General features: G+C 45.4%; 1 protein-coding gene across 1 annotated transcript in view; it reads right to left on the bottom strand.

Moving 5' to 3' along the window:
- The window catches only part of Evl (Enah/Vasp-like), a 152417-nt gene extending 136025 nt beyond the window's left edge, over positions 1–16392 (bottom strand). The window contains exon 1 of the mRNA XM_050154731.1: positions 15911–16392. Coding sequence (XP_050010688.1) covers positions 15911–15915 — 5 coding nt within the window. The 5' untranslated portion in view covers positions 15916–16392. The remainder of the gene's footprint in view (positions 1–15910) is intronic.
- Positions 16393–26429: the final 10037 nt, after the last annotated feature.

Here is a 26429-nt window from a genome sequence, read left to right as displayed (position 1 = left end):
ATGATCCAGCAGACTCAATGGTACCTAGTGTGTAAGTGGCAGATAGGGATGCTGTTTGGAGCCTTTGGCAGGCCTGTAGAGACATTGAGATTCTGGAGCAAGGCTCTGCCATTATCTGCAGACAACTATTCTCTCTTTGAGAGACAGCTCTTGATTTGCTATTGGATCTTAGTGGAAACTGTCTGACAATGGGCCACCAAGTTATCATGTGACCTGAGCTGCCCATCATAAGCTGGGTGCTATACATCCCACTAAGTCATGAAGTAGGACGTGCACAGCAGAAGCCCATTAATGAATGGGAGTGGTCTATCTGTGACTGAGCCTGAGCAGATTCTGAAGGCAAGAGCAAACTACATGCAGTTTCTACTCCCATTACAAAGCCGTCTGCCACCAAACATTCACCTAGAGCCTCAAAAGGTGTGCGCTGTGATCAGGTGACTGGGGAAGAGAAGACCAGGGCTTGATTACTGATGGTTCTTCTGCACATTATGCAGGCACCACCCAGAAGTGGGCAGCTGCAGCATTACAGCTCCTTTCTGGGACAACCCCGAAAAACAAAGACAAGGGGAAACCTTCAAGTGGGCAGAACTTCAAGCAGTACACATGGTATTAGGGTTTGTTTGTAAGGAGAAATGGCCAAATGTGTGATTATTCACCAACTCATGAGCTGTAGCCAATGGATTGGCTGGATGGTCAGGGACTAGGAAAGAGCGTAATTGGAACACTGATGAGAAGCATTTGGGGAAGAAGTATGTGGATGGATCTCTCCAAATGGACAAAGGATGTGTAGATACTTGTGTCCCATGTAAATACTCACCATAGGTGACATAAGCAGAGGAGGAATTCAATACTCAAAAAAGCTGACCCATTCTGTGAACAGTCAGCCTCTTTCTCAAGTCATTCTGGTCATTGCCCAATAGGCCAATAAACAAAGGCGGGCATGGTGGAGGGGGGTTAAGGGTGAGGTGGGGTAGGCAGGGGTTATTAAGCTAGCCCCGTGAAGCTATGTGGGGCAGTTTGCTCATGTGGGCACCAGAAATAGCAAGAACCACAAAGAAATATATATTGATATATATAAATTTATTGAGGGGTACTGGGGAGAACAGATTCATGAATCTAGGGAGTTGGGAACCGGCCACACACTGCTTCATGCTACCTAACTCCAGTCTTCACAACCCAAGAGAGCGTGTATGTGCAACTTCTCTCTCTCCTTTTAAGAGATCACATTTGCAGGCAAGAAGCCACTCTTGAAGGCCGGTACCCCAAAGCTATTGGCAGAATGCATTCCCACAACAATGGATGTTATATATGGGCTGGACAACACAGAATTCCACTCACCAAGGCTGACCTGGCTACAGCTGCTGCTGAGTGCCAGATCTGCCAACAGCAGAGACCAACACTGAGCCCCAGATATGGCACCATTTCCCAGGTGACCAGCCAGTGACCTGGTGGCAGGTTGAGTACACTGAGCCACTTCTGTAGAAAGGCTGATGCTTTGTCCCTACTGGAGTAGATGCCATTCTGGCTATAGATTTGCCTTTCCTGCACATAACGCTTCTGCCAAAACTACCATCACGAACTTACAGAATGCCTTATCTATCAGCATTCCACACAGTATTCCACACAGTACTGCTTCTGGCCAAGGAACTTGCTTCACAGCCAGAGAAGTAAAACAGTGCCCCATGATCATAGAATCCACTGGTCTTTCATGACCCCCACCATCCTGAAGTAGCTAGACTGATAGAAAGATGAAATGGCCTTTTGAAAACACAGTTACATGGTCAATTAGGTGGCAGCTGCCTGGAGGGCTCAGGCAGAGTTCTCAGAAGGTGATACATGCTTTGAATCGATGTCCAATATATAGCCAGGATCCAGAGGTTCAGGAATCAAGGGGTATAAAAAGGAATAGTTCCACTCACTTTCACCCCTAGTGACCCACTGTAAAGGTTTTTGTTTTCTGTTCCTGCAACCTTAAGTTTTGCTGGTCTAGAAGCTTTGGTTATACAGTGGGGAATGTTCCTGCCAGGGGCCACAATGAGCATCCTATTGAACTGGAAGTTCAGACTACCCACCAGCCACTTTGGGCTTCTGATGACCTTAAGTCAACAAGCTAAGAAAGAAATAACAGTGTTAGGAGGTGTGATCGATCCAGCTTACCAAAGGTAAATTGGATTGCTTTTCCTATGGAGAAAGAGATTATGTCTAGACTGCCGGAGAACCTTTAGGGCAGTGAGTGGTTCTCAATCTTCCTCATGTTTAGACCCTTTAATACAGTTCCTCATGTTGTGGTGACCCCCACCATAAAATTATTTTTGTTGCTATTTCATAGCTATAATTTTGCTAATGTTAGGAATCATAATGCAAATATCTGTGATTTTGATGGTCTTAGGTGACCCCTATGAAAGGGTTGATCAACCTCCAAAGGGGTTGCAACCCACAGGTTAAGAAACACTGTTTTAGGGCATCTCTTGTGCTATCATGTCCTGCGATTAAAGTCAATGGGAAACCATAACAACCTAATCCAAGCAGGATGACAAAGGTCACGGACCTGTCAGGAAAAGAGTCAACACCTATTTGAGGTGCTTGCTGAGGTTGGAGAAAATATAGAATGGGTAGTAGAGAAAGATAGTTATGAATACCAACTAAGGTCATGTGACCAGAAACATGGATTATAATTAACATGAGTTTTTCTGTCCTATTTGTTAAGAAACTATTTGTACAGATATTTGTGCTTTCTTTCCTCAATGTCTTTATCATATAATATAGCATCATTAAGAGAATATCAGTGGTTATGTCATGTTAGGTGTTGTCTTAGTGTATCGCTGTGAAGAGACACCATGACTATGGCAACTCCTATAAAAAGAAAGCAGTTAATTGGGGCTTGCTTACACTTTCAGAAGTTTAGTCCATTATCCTTATGCAAGAAGCATAGTGGCACACATGGTAGCTGAGAGTTCTATTTATGGATCTGAAGGCAGCAGGAAGAGGGAGCCATTGGACCTGGTTTAGGCTTTTGTTGGGAGACAGGACTTCTCTTTGTAACCCTGTCCTGGAACTAGCTGTGTAGACCAGCCTGGCCTCAAATTCAGAGATCTGCCTGCTTCTGCCTCAGAAACGCTGGGACTAAAGGGGTGGGACACCATGCCCACTTTTTTTTTGGGGGGGGGGGGCTTTTGAAACTTCAAAGCCTACTCCAGTGACACATTTCCTGCAAGATCACACCCATTTCACTTCTACTCCTTCTCTAGTAGTTGCCGCACCCTAATGATCAATCATTCAAATATATATGGTATTATATTCAAACCACCACAGGTGCAAATATGATCTGGCCATTGTTTTCATTTGGAAATTAAGCCTGACATATGGAGATACGATTGTGTGTCAAGTTGACAAAGGGTTGGCTTGTGATAGCTATCCTTGGTCAGCTATCAATTTGACCACATCTGGAATTAATTAAAACCCAAGCAACCCAAAAAATAAGGGATTTTTTTCCTTAAATAATTTAAAGTGGGGAAGATGCACTTTTAATTCTGATCTTTTGAAGTGGGAAGATACACAATGAATCCAGATCTTTTGAGGTAGGAAGATACCTTTAATCTAGACCACACCTTCTTCTGGCTGCCTTTATAAAGGATTTGGAAGAAGGGAATTTGCCCTCTCTGCCAGCTTGCTTTCAATCTGCCTGACAAACCCATTCCTTCACTGACATTGGAGCCTACTTCTTTGGGATTCCAGAATACGCTAAAGACCAGGTGAGATATCCAGTCTCATGGACTAAACAGTTACTGGATTCTTACCAAAGCAATGATGATAGTACTAACCCTACAAAAAGTTCAAACCAACTTAAAGCTTCTTTAATTAAAAATCAGTTATTAGTATCAGCACAGGGATAAATAAATACAGACCAGGAGAACAGAATGGTAAATCCAGAGACAGATACAATTGATTATCTGTGACAAAACAAAAACAAACAAACAAAAAAAACAGGACTCCAAACCCTGAGAGCAAATGGGCTTTCTAAGGAGTAGTATTTGGGTAGTATTTGGAAAGGGTAAAGGTGAATCTATCTCTCAAGCCAGTTGTTAAATTCCAGATGGACCAGAGATTTGAATGTCTGAATAAAACCACACACAGAAACACATGCATTAAGAATCAAACAAAATGGCTGACTTCAATCCAGGAGTATAAAGAATTGATGGGCTAAAATTAAAGATTTGAGAAGCAGTGACTGAGAGAATTGAAAAATGAAATATATTTACCTTTTATTTAGTAAGAGTAATACGCAAGTGCTTACAAGGGCCCACTTCTGGGTTCTCTGCTGTGCCGCAGTAAGATGCTATGGCAGTCCCACCTCTTGATATCTACCAATGACTGTCACCAGACTCAGGTGGTAGTGTGCTGAGGGCTACTTTGGACAAGTGGAGTAGGAGCTAATACATACTTATTTTTCCCTTTCTTCTCAAATATCAGTGCCTATAAAACTAGGTAACTAGAGTAATATCTCCTTCCATACTCCTCTCACATAAGCCTTGGTCTCCAGTTCAGTTTTGGGAAACACACCCAAAACACTATGGACAAGATAAACTGGTGTTTGTCTAATATACATTAACATACTATTAACATTTCAAAACCACTGACCAGTGCATCATATCACTTACATGTGGGCTGTGCACAATGGCTTCCATGGAAAGAGTACAGTATAAAGGGTGTTATGAGTTGACTATGAGATGTGCCACTCGGGTGTGTGTACCAAACCATTGGGCCTCAGCTGCTGGTGCTATATTGAGTCCTGGAAACTAAGGAGGTAGGGCAAAGCTGGAAGCAGGCCACTGCCTGCAAGGCAGTGTCTTGTCCCCAGGACCCTCTTCTTGTCTCCAGGACCCTCTTCCTGTCTCCACATGCTCCCATCCCCATGAGCTTCTCTATATGTGCATGGGGCAAACAACCCTTTGAAAATGAAGAACCTCCCTGTCCCTGGAAGGCCCCCTGCCTACCACTACCTTGCAGTGCACTTGATAATCCCTTTTTTTTTTTTTTTTTTTTTTTGTTCTAAACAAGTTACCTTTCCTTGCATTGTTTCTGTGAGATATCTGGTCACTGTGAGAAAAGTAACACAGAGGGGAAAGAGAAAACCAGAAGAAAAGAAACCAGCAATATGACATCATCAGCAAGTGACCAAGGTCAGCAACGCTGTCAGTCTAGTACCCGCCCTCTGTTTAACCGATGAGACCAGCACTTCAACTATGCAGCTTCCTCTCCTCCAAAGTTAAAATCCCAGGCTAATTACCAAAAAAAAAAAAAACCATCAGAGAAAACCCAATGAAGAGGAATCGTTCAACACAGCCCACCAGTAGTCCTCCAAAGCAGTCACAGTGAGTGACAGGAGAGGCCTGGGCTGAAGAGATGGTTCAGCAGTTAAGAGGACTACTCCAGAGGATCTCAGCAGCCATGTCAGGTGACTCACAATCTTCTGTAACTCCAGTTAATCCAATGTCTCTGGCCTCCACAGGCACCCACACACATGTGCACAAACATGAACACACATATATGTGTAATTAAAACTTTTTAAATAAATCACCCCAAAAAGGAAAATGAAAATCAGAGAAACTTTCACCATCAAGAGGAGCCTAAGGAACAGAAAAAGCACACAAAGTGAAAAGTGAAGGACTGGGAATAAACACAGACTTCAGCTGATAAAGTTTCAACAGCAACCTGACACTAATGCACTAGATGGCAACAGAGGGGACTGAGCAGGGGAGACTATATGAGAGCTGGACTCTCTGCTCTGTCTTCCTACAAAACTTACATCCTTAGACATAAGGATCCCTCCCTCCCTCTCCATAGAGCAGGAGACCTGGGATCACCTTCTGGAAACATACACACGCCTTCCCTTTGCTACTGATGATTTCCATACTCAATAAAGTTTGAGGGACAGTTGGGATAGTGAGTGTTACAGTTCTTACAAAGGAAATAATGGGAAAAATCCACCATGTCACCAAACAATACTATATGGCAGCAGTATGACAACAGACAAAGGCACTGCCATCCAGCAATGTGTTAGTTCGCTAAGCACAATGCAAACAGCTTTCGTCTCTGTTCAATGTCTACCAACTGACGTGGCTGTCTGCAATATCATAATTAGGTGAATGGAAGCCAACTGGAATGACGCCATGGTGAGCCATCCACTTTAGTTGTATGTGTCAGTGTCAATGCTTACAAAGTATCTACCAAGTACCAGGCATAGTGGTAGGCCCTATAGGTCCAATAGATATCAAAAGGGGTGTAATTTCTCCTTTTCCAAAGCCTGTGGTGTTACAGGGCAAACTTAAGTATTAAAAACAAATACGCAGCCAGGTGGTGGTGGCACACGCCTTTAATCCCAGCACTCTGGAGGCAGAGGCAGGTGGATCTCTGTGAATTCAAGGTAACATATACATAAGAGAAAACATAGGACAGTCCACAGGCAACAAACAGGGAAGGTTCTTCACACAGGCTACAGGGCAAGGACTACTTCCATAAGAAAGCGACATTTAAGCTTTGAATTTTTTTCAGGGAAGTGGCTTATGGTGGTCCTGGGGACCAAAGCTAGGGATACTGAGCTAAATCCCCAAGTCTAAATTTGAAGGCTAAGGAATTAGCAAGGTGACAATGACAAGACTTTGATCAACTGTGTGGTTTAGTTCATCAGAATATTTCTTGCTTAAGGATTCTTTGAGAGGGTGGCTGATGAGAGCCAATGACCACAGTTCCCCAGAAGCTGCAGTATTCAGGCAAGGCACACAATGTTTACAGGAGAGAACCTTTAAAGGCCAGGCCCACACAGACCTGTCATAGGGCAAAAGACAGAGGAGGTGTGAAGAGACCACTCAAGTCAAGCTTGTATAAGCTCAACTGTCTGTAGACTCTGGAAGATAAAAAGAAGACATGTGTAGAGCTTTACAAAAGCATTTCTCACAGTCCAGACAAAGAGGCTCAGGTCTCTTGTTTGTTTTTTGAGTTTTAGAGTCAAATGTGCTCTGCTGCAATACGTATCTTCTTAATCTGCCCTTCTGGTACCAGTATCTTCTCTTCACAGAAATAAGGTCTCCTGTTTTAACAGTTGCCTTTTGTGACTTTTCTAGAACATGACCCTGACTCATTTTTAAAGCTGAAGTATTTATCAGGCATGGTGACACATACCTGGAATCCTGGTACTTGGGAAGCTGAGGCAAGAGGATCTTGAATTTCAGGCCAGTCTATGTAACAACATAAATAACAAACCAAGGACAAGAGATGTGGCTTAGTGACAGACTGCTAATCTAACATGTGCAAAACCTGGGTTTGATCCCCAGCATAGAAATCAAATAAACAAGTAAACTAATAAATATTGAAGAACCAATAATAACTTCTGTTTCTAACACTCCCTCTCCCCCCAAATTATCACACACTGAGGACATTATATTGTGATCTGACAAAACTTTCAGAATCATTCCATATTTTCCAGGGACTATCTTCTTCATAGAAGAAATTGTGATGGAACAGAGTAAATATCACAGCTAAGAACTTTGAATATGTTCTCATTTGATGTCACAAAACCCTGGGAAGTAGGACTACCATATTTATATTTCATTTAAAAATAGAGGATCAAAGAAGTTAATTGAGTTCAAGACCAGCCTGGTCTACAAGAGCTAGTTCCAGGACAGGCTCCAAAACCACAGAGAAACCCTGTCTCAAAAAACCAAAAAACCAAAAAAAAAAAAAAAAAAAAAAAAAAAAAAAAAAAAAGTTAATTGTTCAATGAGTTAGCTAAAAGGCAGCAGCCTGAGAAGAATCCAAGGCTGCCTGACTCTTAAACTAAGGTTGCTTAAAAGTACATTGAATAAGTTAAACTCAAATTTTTTAATATAAATAAAAAGCTGTGTTCATTCACACAGCCCTAAAGATTAGGGCACTCTATCTTCATAGCTAACACCTACAGAGAAACTGGAAACAGGGCTCCTCCCCACTGGCGGACATTGGTTAAGCAATAAAGAAACTCCTTGGCACTGATAGGTTAAAACATAGGTGGGAGGAGTAAACAGAATAGGATGCTGGGAGGAAGAGGAAGTGAGCTCAGACTCTGCTCTGCTCCCGGAGAGACTCGACAGCTCTGCTCTCTGGAGCAGAGACGCCAGGCTCTGCTCTCCCAGGCAACTCCGACCCAGGATGGACGTAGGCTAGAATCTTCCTGGTAAGCGCACCTTGGGGTGCTTACACACATTATTAGAAATGGGCTAAATTAATATGTGAGAATTAGCCTAGAAGAGGCTAGATAGAAATGGGCCAAGCAGTCTTTAAAAGAATACAATTTGTGTGTTGTTATTTCGGGCATGAGCTAGCAGGCGGCCAGGGTGCTGGGGACGCAGCTCCGCCGCTCCTATTTCAACAGAGAGAGAAATAGAGATCCTGATAATGACCTATGTCCTCTAAAACTAATCTTACCATGAGGGCAAAAACATCTGGAAAGCTCTTTCCTACTACCCTCGACCTAGAGCAGTAAGTTCAGAAAGGTACTTGGCCTGGCCTTGCTAGTAAGAGAAGGTCGGTGACAGTGAATGAACAAGGCCTGTTTGCCAGAGTGTCTGTGCATCTTATACTATGCTCTACTGTAATCGGCATTCTACACAACACGCAACTGGAACAGAGCTCTGGGTCACGTGAGATCTTCCCAACACACACAAACCTGCCCATATACTAGACTAGCCATGCCTTCTATGTACACAGCTGGCCCTGACAGAGCTAGGTATGCTGTATAGGGATTATAGGACCCTCACTTCACCAGACACTACAGCTACCGTCATACACCTTTGGATTTTGGCAATAGGCACGAAAGGAACCCTGTAAATTCCCGTGACTCCTTCAGGTATGGTAACTATTTGCTGGGCAGTCTTGAGAACTATGTCCTTGGCCTGTGGGAGTTGACACAGACAGTTATCAGGAGTGAACTATAAAAGTTCTAATACTCAGGAGGTAGAGGCAAGATGATTGTAAACTTGAAGACAGTTTGAGAAACACAGAGTTCCAGGTCAGCCTTGGTCACATAGGAAGACTGTGTCTCAGAAAATCAAATCCAACCAAATGAAAAAGAACTGAATGAAACTGGAGGAGACTCAGCTAGTTTCTACTCTTGCAGAGTGGAGGAAATCACACCTTTGAGGTCACAAACGCCTTCTATTTCTTTCTTGTAAGTTGCTTTATTTTTAAGATAGGAGTCTCACTATGTTGTCCAATTTAGCTTCAAACTCCTTTGCTCAAATGATCCTACATCAGCCTCCTGGGCACCGCAGGTGCATGCCACCTGGCTCCTTTATGCTGATCACCATGATGTGAAAGTGGAGGAGAGACGGTGTTTTCCTATAGTTACAAATAGCCAAATCAAATCAACAGTCACTACAGGCAAAAGGATCCCTGGTCTCATCTACTATTTGCAAAAGTCAAATACTTCCAAGTAAATATAAACGTTATAGATGCCCAGCTATCAATATTTTTTTCAACAATGAACCAAATTAAACTAATTTAAAACCATATTAAAATTAAATGTAAGGAGGAAAAAGAATAAGAGAATGAACAACTCATCCTGGAAGTAATTTTAAGAACTCAAATTTCTATAGCTGCCGTCTTACTGGACCCAGTGAACGAAACTAGGAATTGTACTATTTCTGGTCAAATACTGCAGTCTCTTCAAAACTTTTTACTAAGTCATCAACAACTAAGGAAGCCACACAGGAGAAATAAACGAGCCTGAAGCATGAAACTCACACTCTCCACCTCCCAATATTTGACTTGCATTACTGAGCTGAAATGTCACTTTTTAAATTGATTACATATTACGAGGAGTTCACATTTGGGGACAGAAAAAAGAAGCTCCAAGAACATTTAACAAACTAACAGAAACAAATGAACCCAGCTGGGACAAAACACAAGCAAATGGCTGTTACTATTCTCGACAGCTTCCATTACCCGGCAGCATAAGTCTCCAGAACTGAATTTTGACTCAGACTGTTCCAGGAAAATGCAAAAAGCAAGGACTTTTGTGTCTGATGACTGTAGACTAAGTAAATCAGAAGAATCTGTTAGCTGAACAGAGACACAAACACCAGAGGCAAAAGAGCAATGCTTGCTTAGAGCCACTGTGGGAGGGCTTGCCAGAGACTGAGAAGGTGCTTATGCAGTTCAACTTGACAGGAACTGAGTCACCTGGAAAGAGAGAATCTCAGTAGAGGAACTGCCTCCATTAGACTGGCCTGTAGGCAAGTCTGTGGGGGGCATTTTCTTGATTAAAGATTGATGTGGAGGGACCCAGACCACCAAGGGCAGTGCCACCTCTGGACAGGTGATCCTTGGCTAGAACTCACCTGATCAGTGGGCAGCAGTAGCCCACACCTTTAACCCCAGCACTAAGGAGGCAGAGGTAGAGGCAGATGAACCTCTGAGTTCAAGGTCAGCCTGGTCTACACAGTGAATACCTGGACAGCTAGGGCTACACAGAGAAACCCCATCTCAGAAAAACAAAACAAAAAAAAATTAGGCTCACAAGGAGCAAAAACAATATGCATGAAAATAAGCAGAAAAAGACCCTGAAAATGTACCAACACAGACAAAATTGTGAATTCAGAGAGATAAAAGACAAGGCTGAAAAGTTAAATAGATAACTAGAAATTATAAAAGGTGGTCAGATTGTGATTTGAAAGATGTGACTGAACTTAAGAATACAATGGGTATACAATGGAAAAAAGAGAGCATCTTCAACAAATTGTGCTGGCAAAACTGGATTTCAATCTGTAGAAAAATGAAAATAGATCCATGTCTGTCACCATGCACAAAACTCAAGTCCAAGTTGATTAAAGACCTCAATATCAGTCTGAACACACTGAACCTGATAGGAGAGAAAGTGGGAAGTACTCTACAACAAGTGGGCACAGGAGACCGCTTCCTACGTAGAACATCAGCAGCACAGACAGTAAGGGCCGCATTGAATAAATGGGACCTCATGAGACTGAGAAGCTTCTGTAAAGCAAAGGACACTGTCGCTAAGACAGAAAGGCAACCCACTGACTGGGAGAAGATCTTCACCAACCCCGCAACTGACAAAGGTCTGATCTCCAAAATATATAAAGAACTCAAGAAACTAGACTGTAAAAGGCTAATCAACCCAATTATAAAATGGGGCACTGAGCTGAACAGAGATCTCTCAACAGAAGAAGTTCAAATGGCCAAAAGACACCTAAGGTCATGCTCAACTTCCTTAGCGATCAGGGAAATGCAAATCAAGACAACTTTAAGATACCATCTTACATCTGTCAGAATGGCTAAAATCAAAAACACCAATGATAGCCTATGCTGGAGAGGTTGTGGAGAAAGGGGTACACTTATCCATTGCTGGTGGGAATGCAAACTTGTATAACCACTCTGGAAAGCAGTGTGGCGGTTTCTCAGAAAATTTGGGATCAACCTACCCATGGACCCAGCAATACCACTCTTGGGAATATACCCAAGAGAGGCCTTATCATGCAACAAAAATATATGCTCTACTATGTTCATAGCAGCATTGTTTGTAATAGCCAGAACCTGGAAACAACCTAGATGCCCTTCAATTGAAGAATGGATGAAGAAAGTATGGAATATATACATATTAGAGTACTACTCAGCAGTAAAAAACAAGGACTTCTTGAAGTTTGCAGGCAAATGGATGGAAATAGAAAACACTATCCTGAGTGAGGTAAGCCAGACCCAAAAAGAGGAACATGGGATGTACTCACTCATATTTGGTTTCTAGCCATAAATAAAGGACATTGAACCTATAATATGGGTTCTTAGAGAAGCTAAATAAGAAGGAGAACCCAAAGAAAAACATTTAGGCATCCTCCTGAATATTAACCTTCATCAGGCGATGAAAGAAGACAGAGACAGAGACCCACATTGGAGCACCGGACTGAAATCTCAAGGTCCAAATCAGGAGCAGAAGGAGAGCGAACATGAGCAAGGAACTCAGGACCGCGAGGGGTGCACCCACACACAGAGACAATGGAGATGCTCTATCGGGAACTCACCAAGGCCAGCTGACCTGGGTCTGAAAAAGCCTGGGTTAAAACAGGTCTCACTGAACATAGCGGACAATGAGGACTACTGAGACATCAAGAACAATGGCAATGGGTTTTTGGTCCTATAGCATGTATTGGCTTTGTGGGAGCCTAGGCTGTTTGGATGCTCACCTTACGAGACCTGGACGGAGGAGGGTTTTCCTTGGACTTCCCACGGGACGGAGAGCCCTGATTGCTCTTTGGGCTGACGAGGGAGGGGGACTTGATTGGGGGAGGGGAGGGAAAGGGGAGGCGGAGGTGGGGAAGAGACAGAAATATTTAATAAATAAAAAAAAGAATACAATGGGTAATTTCAATAACTGCTTCTACTAAAAAACAGAAGAGAGATAAATGAAGAGAACTCCAGAATGAAGGATGGAGAAATAAATACAAAGGGTAAAGAAGGAAAGAGAAACATATCTATAAGATGATCCACATAAACAACTGCAGTCCTAGAAGCAAATGTAAGAGAAAATAGGTAAAAGCAGCCCTAATGACGGATGCACGAAAAGCTAATGAAAGACACGAATCCATAGATTCAAGAAGCCATAAGACCAGCACTTGGAAGCAGAGGCAGGCAGAACTCTGTGAGTTTGGGGCCAGTTTACTCTACATAGTGAGTTCCAGGACATCCAGAGTTACAGTGAGACCCTATTTCAAAAAAAAGAAAAAGAAAAAAACAAAAACCATAAGAACCCAACTATAAAGATAAAAACACACAAGAGATTGAGATTCAGCACTGTTGCACACTTGCCATAACAGCACTTGGGAGGCTGAGGTGGGAAGATCTCAAGCTTAAGGCCAGTGTGGGCTAGACTAGACTTCATCAGAGAGAGTGAGAAATCAAAAGAGAGAGAGAGAGAGAGAGAGAGAGAGAGAGAGAGAGAGAGAGAGACAGAGACAGAGACAGAGAGAGACAGAGAGACAGAGAGACTGAAAGACAGAGAGAGGGGGTGGGTGGAGTGGGAGGGAAGTAGTGCGCCTAGTGAAATTACTGATAACCAAAGGCAAAGAGAACACTTGAAAAGCAGAGCCAGGTATAACAGCTCAGGCTTGGAATACCAGCATTCAAGAGACCAAGGACAGCCATGAAGTTGAAATTAGCCTGGACTACGGTGTGAGCACCTATCTCAAAACTAAAAATAAACCAAAAAACAAGAAGCAGACAGATCAAGACTATCAAAAGGAACAACAACATAACCAGTGACTTCTCAACAGGAACAATCAAGTCAGACTACAAGACAGCTTTCAAATGCTTAATGAAGTCCTGAGTTCTGCAGCTAATTATTGAAAATATTCTTTTAAAGTGGAAGGGAAGTAATGATTGCACAGCTCTGTGGATATTCTAAAAACCGACGACCTGGGCTGGAGAGATGGCTCAGAGGTTAAGAGTGTTGCCTGCTCTTCCAAAGGTCCCGAGCTCAATTCCCAGCACCCACATGGTGGCTCACAACCATCTGTAATGGAGTCTTCTGGCCTGCAGGAATACACACAGACAGAATATTGTATACATAATAAATAATAAAATATTAAAAAAAACGACGACCTTTGTGGTATGAGTTACATCTCAATAAAATTGCTTATGAACCATAAAAAAAGTGAATAAAGCATTTTCAAACAAAACCTAACAGCAACCTGTTGTTAGCAAAACACACACACAAAACGACTCAAGGAATCTTAGTAGACAGGAAGATGGTGAGTTCTAGGCAAGTCTGAGCTACTGTGTTCGTAAGCAGCCTGAGCTATAGAACAAGACCCTGTCTCAAAAACATAACAATTAAAGCTGAGGAGGTGGTTCTAAGGATAAATCGCTTGCTAAGCAAACATGAGGAAGGTGTATATATATATTTTTTTAACCCTTATAAAAGTTGTGTAGCTGTGGCAGCCTCCTTGCAATTCCAGCTGTTAGAAGGAGACAGGACCAAGAGGGTGGTTAGTGAATCTTACCCATACTGGCCAGTTGTATGTTCCACTGACAGCCCCTGCCTCAATGAATAAACTGGAGAGCAATGTAGGAAGACTCCCAATGCAAACCTCAGACTTGTGTGTGCCCTTACACACAAACATGTATGCACACATATACCTAAAAGATACAAAAGTCCAACAAACAAGAGCTGTAGATATGGCTCAGTGCAAGGCTCCTAGTCTGATACCTATACTGAAACAGACAGACAACCACTAAAGGATGCTCTTCAACTCAGGAGGCAGAGACAGGTGGAACTCTGTGAGTTTGAGACCAGCCTGGTCTACAGGGCAGGTTCCAAGACAGCCAAAGTTACACAGAGAAACCCTGTCTTGGAAAAAAAAAAAAAAAAGTTCTCCAGATAGAAGATGACAAAGGCAGCAATGCAGTTGAGGAAAAGATGACCTTGATAAACAATGAGGAATAAATAATGCGAGGTAAAAATGAAACATAATCCCTACTTCATATTCAATCCCATATTCATACTTCAGTTCCAGGTGAACAATATCATTTCACGTGAGAAGCAAAACATTGAGATTTCTGCAAGATGTCAACAACCTATCTTCTTCATTTAGGAAAAGAAACCCTACAAATTATGAAAAAACAAGTAAACCCCTCAAGCAAAATCGGACAGTAAACAGGCACTTTACAAGAGATGCCAAGCAAACACAAAAAGACAATCAGCCTCGTTAGTCAACAGGAAACTGCAAATTAAAACTCTGATGGACTGTCACTTCACGCTCACCAGAATGGCTAAAATGTCAGGCAGACACTAGCAAGGCTTGCCAAGTATTTTAAACAAGAGCTATTAAATGCTTACTGGTGTAAAGTCGTACCACCACTTTGGGAATTCTGCTCTATCCACTACAGCAGAAGATATGCGTGTTTTTATGTTTAAAAAAGAACCTAGCAAGGCGGTGGTGGTGTGCACCAGCTAACCACCAGCACTTGGAAAGCAGAGGCAGGTGGATCTCTACGTTCAAGACCAGCCGGGTCTACAGAGTGAGTTCCAGGACAGCTGGGGCTACACAGAGAAATCCTGTCTCAAAAAAGGCCAACCCCTCCCCCCAAAAAATCTACTTGTGGGTAGGCATAATACATACTCAAGAAAAATCAAAGCATTAGGAAGTACACAGGCACATTCACTGCAGCGTTAATAGCAAAAGCTACAAACAATTCAAAAGTCCACTAACAGTAGTAGACTGAATTAAACTGTGGACTCTCTACCCTATGCATGGCCAGAGATCATAGAAACACGATGGAAGAACTTCAGAAATACCTTTGAAGAAAGAAGCCAGACACAAAATTACATAGTGCATTATTCGATTTATATACAGTTCACAATACAGATAAAAAGAAGATGAGTTTAGAAGATAAAATTGCACAGAAAAAAAAAAACAGCATACACCACTACTTCCACCACCCCAGAAATCTGGGTACGGTTAACCTGGAGAAGAAGGGTGGGTGCGGCGAACGAAGAGCGCACGCGAGTTTCTGGGTGTTGACGAGGCTCACTGGCTGAATCAGTAGCCATACCTTTTGGGGTTACACAGGATGGCAGGTTTGCAAGAGAAAAGGGGCAGGTCATAAAAGAAAGATGAAGAGGAGAGCACCCTGTGGGCGGAGAGCTACCGATAGCAAAGTGTGCAGGACGGCGGCTGCCGCGCGGCGCGCTCGGTGGGAAGACACCACCGCAGGGCGGGCGCGGCCTCCCGTGGACCCCGCGGGCCTGCGAGTCTTCGGGAGCTTGGGGCGCCGGCTCGGAGCTCCGGGGCCGTCACGATGCTCTGGCACCCCGCCCCCCAAGCCCGGAGCTCTCGGCCTCGCCGCGCTCGCGGCCGCGACTCACCTCATCGTGGCTGCCGGGCGGGCACGGGGCCGGGGGTGAAGGCGCGGCGCGACGGGGCGCTAGCGAGGCAGCCGGCCCCGGGCGCGGCGGCTCCGCGTCTGGCTGAGCTGCAGGCGGCGGCGGGGGCTCATCTTCTCCGGCGGGCGTCCGGGCCGCTAGCTGCGGGGCAGCACGGCGGCTGCGGCGGCGGCGGCGACTGACAGCTGGGCCCCGGCCCCAGCCATCTTGGCGGGCGCGCGTGCCCGAGCCGGCGCGTGCGCGTGCCGCCCGCCGACGGGCCGGGGGAGGGGGCGAGCGGCGGGGTCTCGCGGGCGGGAGCGAGCGGGCGCGCGCCCGTCAGAGACTCGGGGCGGCGGCCCGCGGATGGGGTGCGGGGTGCACGCGGGGCGCCCCTCCTCTCGCTGAGGGGACTGCGCGCGCCGACGCCCCTCGGTCGGCAGCGGCTGAGGGAAAGGGCGCGCGCGGCAGCGAAGCTCCACACAAAAGGCGCGGGGATCCACGGTCCGCGCCTCTAGGAAGGCGGAGCGCAAGAGGCGTGGCCCAAGTCCAGAGGGGCGGGGCTAAGCCTTGTGGAAAGGGTAACTGGGCAATCGGGTCTGGGGGCGGGGCAGGGGGCGGGGCCTGGGACCCAAAGGCAAAACTGCAATTTAGAGGAACAGGTTAACTTATTGAGTTCCAGGGCAGTCAGGGCTACATGGTGAGACCCTGTGTCCAAGAGAAAGACTGGTGCCAACTTCAGCAGGAAAGCTTTGGGGTCTTGGGTCTAGGAGGCGGGGTAGTAGGCGTGGTCTAGGACTCAGAGGGGCAGGGCTAAACTGCAAGGTGAAGATGTCTAGAGACAGTACTTGGCGATCCGGGCCTGACCAAGGAAGGGGCAAAGCGGTGGGCGCCGTCGAATGGCCCCGCAGGAACAAGGAGAGGCTATAGGAAGGAGTTAGTAGGGAGAAACTGGGTGGAGCTCCGCCGGAATCCTGGAGGGTCGTGGGCCTGGGAGCGGAGCTCGGAGTAGACCTGAAGCAAGGCGGACCCGTTGGGGCGGAGCTAGAGGGAAGGGTAGGTGGAGAAGTGTGAGACCAAGGGCGTGATTTGGGAGGCGAGGCTGAGCCGGGAGGGTGCCAAGTGGCACCTGGCGACCTATTGTACAGGCTTTCCAGGGCATTCACAGAGCACTATGAGCTGGAAAACAGCAATCTAGTGGATTCCTTAACCTGCTGTACTGTTAGCAGTGCCTGAGGTTATAGCCCTCCTAACCTCATTTTTCGGTCTTCCTGGGATCCAGATTGGTCTGTTTGTTACAGAAGAGCCTTGTCACATCCTAAGAATGACGGATGTTCGAGCCTCAGGTCACTCAAAAGCAGCCTAGGTGTGTCCAGGAGAGACAGGCTTAGCCCTGGTTGGTGCATCCTTTGATTCCAGCCTGGCTTATTGGTACCCTTCCCGTATTTGGTTACTCATCTCCAGATCGGGTGTCTTCCCTGTTGCCCCTGGGGTCCTGGGATCTAACAAGTTGTTGCCATGCTGTGATAAACATCAACTGGCGGGTTTGCTGCGAAGATACTGTCTGCCTTTCCACCCCACACAGCACGTGTCATAAAATCACTGACATTGTGAAGAAACTATTTTCAAAGTTGAGGACTGGTGGCCTCCAGAAAGAAATCTTGAAGTCACGTGTTTCAAAAATGTTAACTTTTTGTAACATTTTGTATCAAAAGAGTGGAAAACACAAATTCTTCTACTTCCAAGGGATAAAGCCTTCATTCTGTACCTGCAAGCTTTGCTAAATAGACATTGGCTTCAAATGGCTGGCTGTTAGGGGAAGGAGAAGGACAGGTAGGGGTGATGAGAATTGTGGGAAAGAGCCTTTCAGAGTCAGTTTCCTACTGTAGTTGGTGCCTCACCTGATCCTCCGCAGCCTGTAAGGTGGCTTTAGGATTCCCACCTATTGGATGAGGAACTGGAGGTGTTTGAGCTGCCATGGTATTAAATGTGGGCCATCTGCACTGCAGGCATCCTAGAGTTGCTTTAGACAAAGATCAGCATCCTGCCCAGGGAAGCAGGACACAGCAGAGGATGGGAGTGGCCCCTGTCTGTCCTCCCCCAGCCCTTCCTGCAGCTCATGGAGCCGGCTGATGAGAAAACAGATTGAGGAGACCTCCTTGGGACCTGAACTGCTAATTTAGTGACTTCGCTGAGTGACGCGGAGACTACCATTTTCCTTTTCCCAGTGGAAAGTACTTGTACTTGCTGCAGTTGGGCATGGAAGACCAACAAAGAAAGCATGCTTGTGTTCTGGTTCTGGCAAGAAGTGAAAATGACCTTTGATCCATGTTGCGCTCACAACTTGAGGCTAGCCTGGGATTTCTGTTTTAACTCTTCCCCTCTTGAGTTCCTCCACTCCTCTGGTGACTCCTTAACATCCTGTTGCAAGCTTGAAGGGGGTGATTTCTACACCAGGGCTTTGCTGCCCGCCCTTCTTGGGAAAATACCAAGACAGGGAATACTTGAGGGGAAGCTAGACTGGGGCAGTGGGAGGGAACCTAGGGTGGCTGTCCTGCAGGAGCTGTGGGTCTTGAGGAGAAACAGAAACACATGGCTGTTGCAGTCCTGCCTGGAGTTGAGCGTTCCCACCATTCAAGAAGATAAGGCCAACTACATTCCCGGAGCAGCCTGGCCAGAAGTTCTGGAGGAGCGGCACCATGGTGTTTCAGTGTGTCTTCCAAAGAGTATGTTTTGGGAACTCAGTGTCCAATGCAAGAGCATAGGATCTCAGAGGGAGTCACTGGAGCATAGGGCTCTGACCTTGTCAGTAGATTAATGCTTAGTTTCCAAGGACTGAAGGCTGCAAGTGCAATTCCTTACTCATGTGCAGAAACTGAATGGCTTTACCCACTGAGCCATCTTGCCATCCCAAGTCAGGAAGACACCGAAGGAGAGCAATCTGAGTATAATAAATAATTCTTGTGACAAAATAAGACATAATTTCAAAATTACAAGAAATTAATAAGAAGTAGTAAAAAAACAGCAGAGACGCTTATCTAGGATAAAAATAGCACACTTTTCTGTTGTCAGCTCAAAAACAAAGCTGTCATCTCAAAGGGAATGAGAAGGTTATTCTGGAGCCAAATATGAGTGAGCGTGGCCCAGGAACACAGATTCAGCTTACCCCAAACACCATGCTCCAACACGGGAACAGTTTCAAGAAGCTTTCAGAGGTGCAAAACAGGGCTAGAGAGATGGCTCTGTGTTTAAAACCACTGGTTGCTCTTCCAGAGGACCTGGGTTCAATTCCCAGCATTCATGTGGCAGCTCACAACTTTTTGTAACTCCAGTTCTAGGGGATCCAACACCCTAGCACAGACAAACATACTGGCAAAATACCAATGCACATGAAGTAAAAACAAATATTTAGAGCTGCAGAACAAAAGAAAATCATAAATGAAGGGATTTTTCAAACACGGCAGTGAAATATCAGGTAGGCGGATTACATACAGCATCTATGCTCAGATGCTGACTAATGGCACTCTCAGCCTTGGGATTATTGGAAGCTAGTGGACCGAAAGTGGGCAGGGCCTCAAGGCCCATCCCCAGTGACCCACTTCCTCCTGTGAGCAAGACCTCCTGCAGATTCCACAATCTTCCAATTTGGGACCAAGTGTTCAAACACATGCGCTATGACACACACAACACGGCTGGTACCTTTATTTGCACTTCCAGCCCACAGAGCTGTGGGGAAATAGGCAGCTGTTGTTTAATCACACACCGTGGGATTTTGTCGTGGCAGCCCTAGCAAATGAGGTTTCTTTGGAGAGATGAGAAAAGCCATCTAAAATTAGTAGTGACGGTGGCACACTCTAGAATATGCTAAGCCCATTGAGTGCACACTTTCACAAGGTGAGCTTGGGAGGAGGCAAATTCTAGCTCGCTAAAGTTGCAGACAAACAAAACCCAGGATTTGCCGGGTTTGGCAGAAGATGGGTACAGGAGACATATGACTTCTTTAGAAGGGATGACCTTTGTTTTCTCTGCTGTACTAAATGGAGTCTTAGGCAGGCCTGTAGTCTTTGTTCCTCAGAGATCCCCGAGCTTCTAGCTCTAAGTCACAGTTTAAAACGCTGAAGGCCGTCTGATTCTGTCTTCCACATTGTGCATTAGTGTCTGTGGCAGACATGGCAAACAAATAATACACAGGCCTAGGCAGTTCGAAACGGAGCACATCATGACTTCATGGTTGTGCAGATGTCTGAAGCAAGTTGGGTAGGTTGAGTCCTCTGGAGACTTGGAGAAACTCTGCCCCTCACCTGTCCCCATGTTAGAAGCTGCCCACACACCTTGACTCAAGTAGCATATGGACCTTACTCCTGTGGTCACTCCCTCTGACCTCTTTGTTATCATCTTCCCACTGTTAGGGACCCTGTGAGTACACTGAACCAGGGGTTATACGTGTCACCCCCAAACTGAAGACTGCTGCAGTTTGGATGGAGTCTGTCCACCAAGAGTTCATATATGCATTAGAGGCTTAAGCCTTGGTATGGCCTATGTTGTGGGGCAGGGGAAGCTGCGAGAGATAAGGCCTCCTGGGAGGTCATTAGGTCACTGGAGATGCTACCCTTATAAAGGATTAAAGAATTCTCCCAATATCCTAGCTAGTTCTTGAAAGGCAGTTACAACGAAAGAACAAACCAGTCCCTTCTCAACCTCTGGTACCCTGTGCTCTCACTCTAGAGTCCTCAACAGAGCAGGTTTCCAGCAGTTTGGGCTACCAACTTCAACACTGCTAAGTAAACCTCTTTATGCATTCCTCGGCCTCAGGCATTGTGTGATGACATAGAAAATAGGCCAATACAAGACCCTCCAACTAGCAACTGCAATCCCCTTTGCTATGTAACCTGTAGCACAGGTTCTAAGGCCAGACATCTCGGGGTGGGCAAAAGGCACTTCTATATATGAGAAATGTGATGCCTTCCCTGGTTGTGGAATATTTAACTATGTAAAGATGTGTTACATTTGTTTATACTGCGGAATATTAGTTTAATGGTGTAAAGGTGTGTTACATTTGTTTACGTTACATTTAAAAGGCCCTGAGATAAAACGTGGATAAAGAGAAAAAGATTAAAATAAGAGCGAAGAGAAGACCAAGCACTCATAACTAATAAGTCTCTGTGTGGTCCAAAGGAAAAAGTCTGCTACATTTGGTGCACCATATTGTCTAGGGAATTTTTACCTTTCTTTTTCCCTTCCCTTCTCTTCCCTTCCCTTCCCTTCCCTTCCCTTCCCTTCCCTTCCCTTCCCTTCCCTTCCCTTCCCTTCCCTTCCCTTCCCTTCCCTTCCCTTCCTCCCTCCCTCCCTCCCTCCCTCTTTCTTTCTTTCTTTCTTTCTTTCTTTCTTTCTTTCTTTCTTTCTTTCTTTCTTTCTTTCTTTCTTTCTTTCTTTGTGTTTATTCCATGTCTGGCTAGCTGGCTGCTGCCTGGCTTCTGACCCTGGGCATGTCCCTCTTTTTCCCCCTCATAATCTTCTCCTCTCTCTTCTCTTGAGTCTAGATTTCCCCTTCTATTTATTCTCTCTGCCTGGCAGTCCCACCTGTCCCTCTCCTGCCTAGCCATTGGCCATTCAGCTTTTTATTATACCGGTCAGGTACCTTAGGCAGGCAAGGTGAAACAGATGCAACACATCTGTACATAACTAAACAAATGCAGCATAAACAAATGTAGCCCACCTTTCACAGTTAAAATAATATTCCACAGCATAAACCAATGTAACACATCTTTACATAGTTCAATATTTCACAACTCCCCAGAAGCTGGAGTTTCTTATTATCCTTGAAGTTCAGAAATGTCAGGAGAGGGCTGGAAAGATGACTTATCACTTAAGAATACTTGTTCTTGCAGAGGACCTAAGTTCAGTTCCCAGCACCCACTTGGTGACTCACAAATACCCACTCATGACTCCAGTTTCAGGAGATCCAGTGCTCTCTTCAAACTCCACAGGGACATATGTCATATGCATACACACATAGAGGTGAAACACTCATACAAATGAAGTAAATCTTTTAAAAATCTCATGAATGCAATAAAGGTATAAATAACCACAAAATAGGATTAAAATAAGCTAATAACTAAATATATTCTTGAATAATTTTCACCTTAAGAAAAAAGTTGTTAAAAAGGAAGAAGTTGTTACAAATGAACAACAACAACAAAAAAAAAAACTAGTGAAAATGGGAAAACATCATAGCAACAACTGTAGATGATGGCAAACTAAATCAAATGCATATAAATAATAAGGTATTCAACTTAACATTCAGTGTAATAGATGGAAAATGATAAAGTGTATGGTAATAGTTGGAATAATGTTAAAAACTGGAAATAATGAATTTGATAACTGAAAAATTAATATCTACTTCTGGAAGTGAGAGAATAAAAACCCTAAAAAGTCCAAGAAAGTAAAGAAAAATTAAATGCAGAAGAGGTTTTGAATCCTCTGGAGCTGGCAGGTTCTGGAACAGAATCTGGGTCTTCTCCAAGAGCAGCAAGTGCTTTTAACTGCTGAACTATATCTTGAGCTCAAAATGGAATAGTTTATTAAAAATCAGATAGCAAGGAAAGGACCCCTGGCTGGTGAAGCACAGGAAAACCAGCTTCTAGGGTCCTCCTTAGAGACAGAAGATGACACACACCTGAGGATTCCCTGGATTTTAGGACATTCACACAGAGAAAAGTGATCATCACTGGATCTGGGAGTCTGGGTTTCCTGTCACAGTTCAAGACAGTCTCACAGCGGTGAAGAGCAGAAAGAAGAGACTTATCAATACGGATGCACTGGGAGAGCAGATTAACGGGTCCAGGGCCTCCCAAGTCTGTCTTCTGACTTCCTGACACGTGCTTTAGTTTAACACAGAGAGAACCAGGGTGGGAAGGGCAAGGCATACGGGTAACTAAGCAGTCTTTTCAGAGTATCTATTTTTAGGTCTCTGCCTCAGTTCTGACTTGACTGGGCGGTCAGCTGAGGTCCTTATTGCTGGTTCTTAGAAGGCAATAGTTTCTACACCAGGGCAGCCTCTCCTCAGTTCATTGGTGATGTGCTTTGCCTGAGGCTCGGCTGTTTGGAGTCAAAGGTCACTGCAGGTATGGCCTTGTGGGGCCTGCGTGGAGTCTGGGAGGAGACACCATACAAAGCAGACAGTAAGCTATATCCTGTGCTCTGATCTCTGTGGCTTCATACTTGAAAGGACAAGGTTGATTTGGAATCACTGCTTTCTTTTCGAGTCCTGCTTGAGTGAATAGCATGCCTACCTGAAGAGGTCAGCAGATAACCCAGAATGCAGGAGACAGAAGGCAGAATGCGGGCACAGAGTCCGGGCTTTCCTTCTGCGGTTATTTACCTTTGGGCCCAAGTGAGGAGTCAGCACTGTTTTAGCAAACGCAGCTTCTAAGTGGCTTTGGAGGAAGGATCCCAGAGAGTCAACCTGAGCTGGGCTTTAAGACGGGTCATGAGGCCCTCTCTGGTTATCTGTTATCTGTTTCCTGAGGGGGTAGATTTAAGACAGTAGACCCTAGAAGAGCAGCTGGAGGCAGTCAGAGACCGGAGAGGACGGGCACAGGGGAGGTTTGTCCCTTTGGGTTTTGGCCAAAGTTTTCTGGGTCGCTTTGCCCTTCTGGCTGCTTCAGCTAGAGTAGCAGTGACCACACACATTCTTGGTAGATTCTCCTGTAGGATTCTGTCTGAAGAAAGACTTTGCACTTGTGAGGGTTCCTCAGAGAACCAGGATATGGAGAGATATGGATTTGGGGGGACTGGAACCTATGATCATGGAGACTGAGAAGGCCAGGATCTAATGCAAAGAAAACAGGCAAAATCCTGACCCAAATGGCGAGTTCAAGCTCAAACACCTAAGAGGGAGTGAAGATAGGGGGTGCTGCTGAGGCAGAGCAGATTCACCATCTCTCCACTGGGATCAGGGGCTCAACTACTGGAGGAGGCCTTATTGGGGAGGTGGGTCACTTTACTTATTGGAAATAGCCTCCTTGAAACATTCCAAAATGGTGCGTCTCCAGCCCTTTGAGGTCCCTCAGAAGTAAAGCAGACAGACTCAGGAAGCTGTGTCTGTGGGGAACATTTGAAAGTGTGATGACCCTAACTCCCACACCCACTCCACTCTGACTTCTCCTAACATTCTCCTGCAGTTCTTTGGTTTTGATTCCTAATTTCTGGAGAACTTTAAAGACTTTCACCGAAGTCAGGCATGGTGGTGCACACTTTTAATCCCAGCATTCGAGAGGCAGAGGCAGACAGATCTCTGAATTCAAGGCCAGTCTGGTCTGCACAGTGAGATCCAGGACAGTGATAGCTATGTATTGAGACCTTGACTCAAACAAACAAGCAAACAACAAAAAAGAGATGTCTGCTGCTGTTAGAAATGAGTCCAGGGTCTCAAGAAAATGTAACCACACAAGTAAGTATTTTGGCTAGGGTAAAGTTTTACTTTTGCAGAAGGGTGCTTTGATCTCAGGAAAAAAAAAAAAAACATTGACAGCTGGCATATTTTTACTAATTTTCTTCCTTCCTTCCTTCCTTCCTTTCTTTCTTTCTTTCTTTCTTTCTTTCTTTCTTTCTTTTTTTGTTTGTTTGTTTATTTTTCAAGACAGGGTTTCTCAGTAGCTAAGGAGCCAGTTCTGAAACTCACTCTGTAGACCAGGCTGGCCTCGAACTCACAAAGATCCGCCTGCCTCTGCCTTCTGAGTGCTGGGATTAAAGGTGTGCACCACCATCGCCTGCAAATAAGATGGAGCTTCCTTTGTTATATTTAGCCCTTTGATAGAAAAGACAGCATGGGCCATTCACACTTCCCATAATACTTAGCTCCTCTCCCCAAACCACAGCTTAGTTTGGGACATAACTTACTTTTTCCAAATGGCCTAGAAATAGGCGAGGGCTCGGGGCCCAGTGGGGCCAGGGCTGGCGAGGCTGGCAGACAGCTTCCTCACCCTCGCTGGCTCTGTGCTGGAGCATGAGGAGGTTTACAGCCTTTAGGTAAAAAATAGCTCTGGACGCCTTCCACCAGGAAGACACTTTAAAGGGAATAAAGGAGTCATTTGCTAAAAGAGAAGAAGCCTACCACGTTGCCACTGTAATTTTGGATTTTTTTTTCAAATTGTGTCAGGAGACATCAAGGCATTCTTGCCCCTTAACTGGGTGACTCCATCCCTGGGCATTTGTCCCCAAGAAACAAATGCTCATGATTTTTGAGCTCAGCCCAAAGGACAAAGCTCTGACTACAGTCTTCTTGTTAGGAAGAGAGGTGCCAAGCCAGCTCCAATGCCCATTTGTGTGTTCACTGAGGCTCACCAAGCATGACAGTACTGAGTACCAACTGTGCTAGGTGATGGCTCAGGCAGAGTGGGTGTGATGTTGACCTTACAGACAGGGTCTGGAAACCAGTCAGAGGGGTGAGGGGAATGCATTGGCAAGAGGAGGGACATAGGAGGAACCAGAAGCTAGAGCTGGCACCGAATGCACACGTCCCTCAGAATGTGACTGTGGAGCTGGGTTATGAAAATGATGATGGGTTAGGAATGACAAGAAGGAGAACAATGGGCATCCGAAGACCTTGTGGTGACAGAGAGCATGCTGTAGTGGGAAGCGTGGTGCTGGAGAGTGACCCAGAGCTCCTGAGCAAACTTGGGCATGGCGGCGTGAGGGACTGTGAGCTGGTCAGGCTGAGAGGTAAGAAAGCTTCCTTAGCCTGCCTGGAATAGCAAGGCCACGGTGGCACCAGCAGTGATAACTGCATTCACAAGCCAGGGCGGGCATGGCACCTGGTGGAGACATGTGCCATGGCTTCCTGTGAGGTGGAATCAGCTTGCCTTAGGAAGGTAGAGCAGTGAGGTTGATCTTGGAAACGTGAGTCAGGGGGGTTACGATTTCGCTTCTTTGCTGTGTGACTTTCAGAAAGGTTACCAGCTTCTCTTGGAGAATTGTGATCACCAGTCAGTTCTTCAGGTTGTTGGGGTCTAGGAGCACAGCCCCCCTGCAGTGCATGAAGTGAGTGACTGCTTGCAAGTCACTGTGATTGGCAGCTAGTGGGGCAAAAAGAGGGCTGAGAGGCATGCTTTCATTCCAGATCAAGGGTAGGGAGGAAGGGCTCCCGGGCTAAGGGAGGAGATAAATTCAGTTTGGGACATGGCGGATTGTGCCACCAGAGGGGTGAGCCCATGGGCACATCCTCAGGTGCTAACTACTTGGGTTTGAAGAGAAGAAGGCAGGTTCAGCTGAAGATGAGGATGTTGGCCTTGCCAAGGCTGAAGAGGTGCCTGGGGTCTTGGGAGCTGAGGCGATAGCCCAGGTGGTGGTGGTGAGAGGGACAGCAAGAAGAGGACAGCAGAGCCCTGCAGGTCAGGGGAAAATGCATTCCTCACAGTAGGGAAACTTTGCGCCTGGTGAACCGATGGCGAAAACTGCGAACGGTACTCAGTATGTGAGGCCGCTGAGTTACAGATTGTTTGATACGATGCACTTGTTCCGC

The sequence above is a fragment of the Alexandromys fortis genome, unplaced genomic scaffold (genome assembly GCF_014885135.2).
Source record: "Alexandromys fortis isolate MF-2015 unplaced genomic scaffold, M_Fortis_MF-2015_v1.1 scaffold_91, whole genome shotgun sequence".
In the NCBI taxonomy this organism is placed as follows: Eukaryota; Metazoa; Chordata; class Mammalia; order Rodentia; family Cricetidae; genus Alexandromys; species Alexandromys fortis.
Note: the sequence above shows the minus strand (reverse complement) of the source record. Positions and strands in the feature narration are given on the sequence as shown.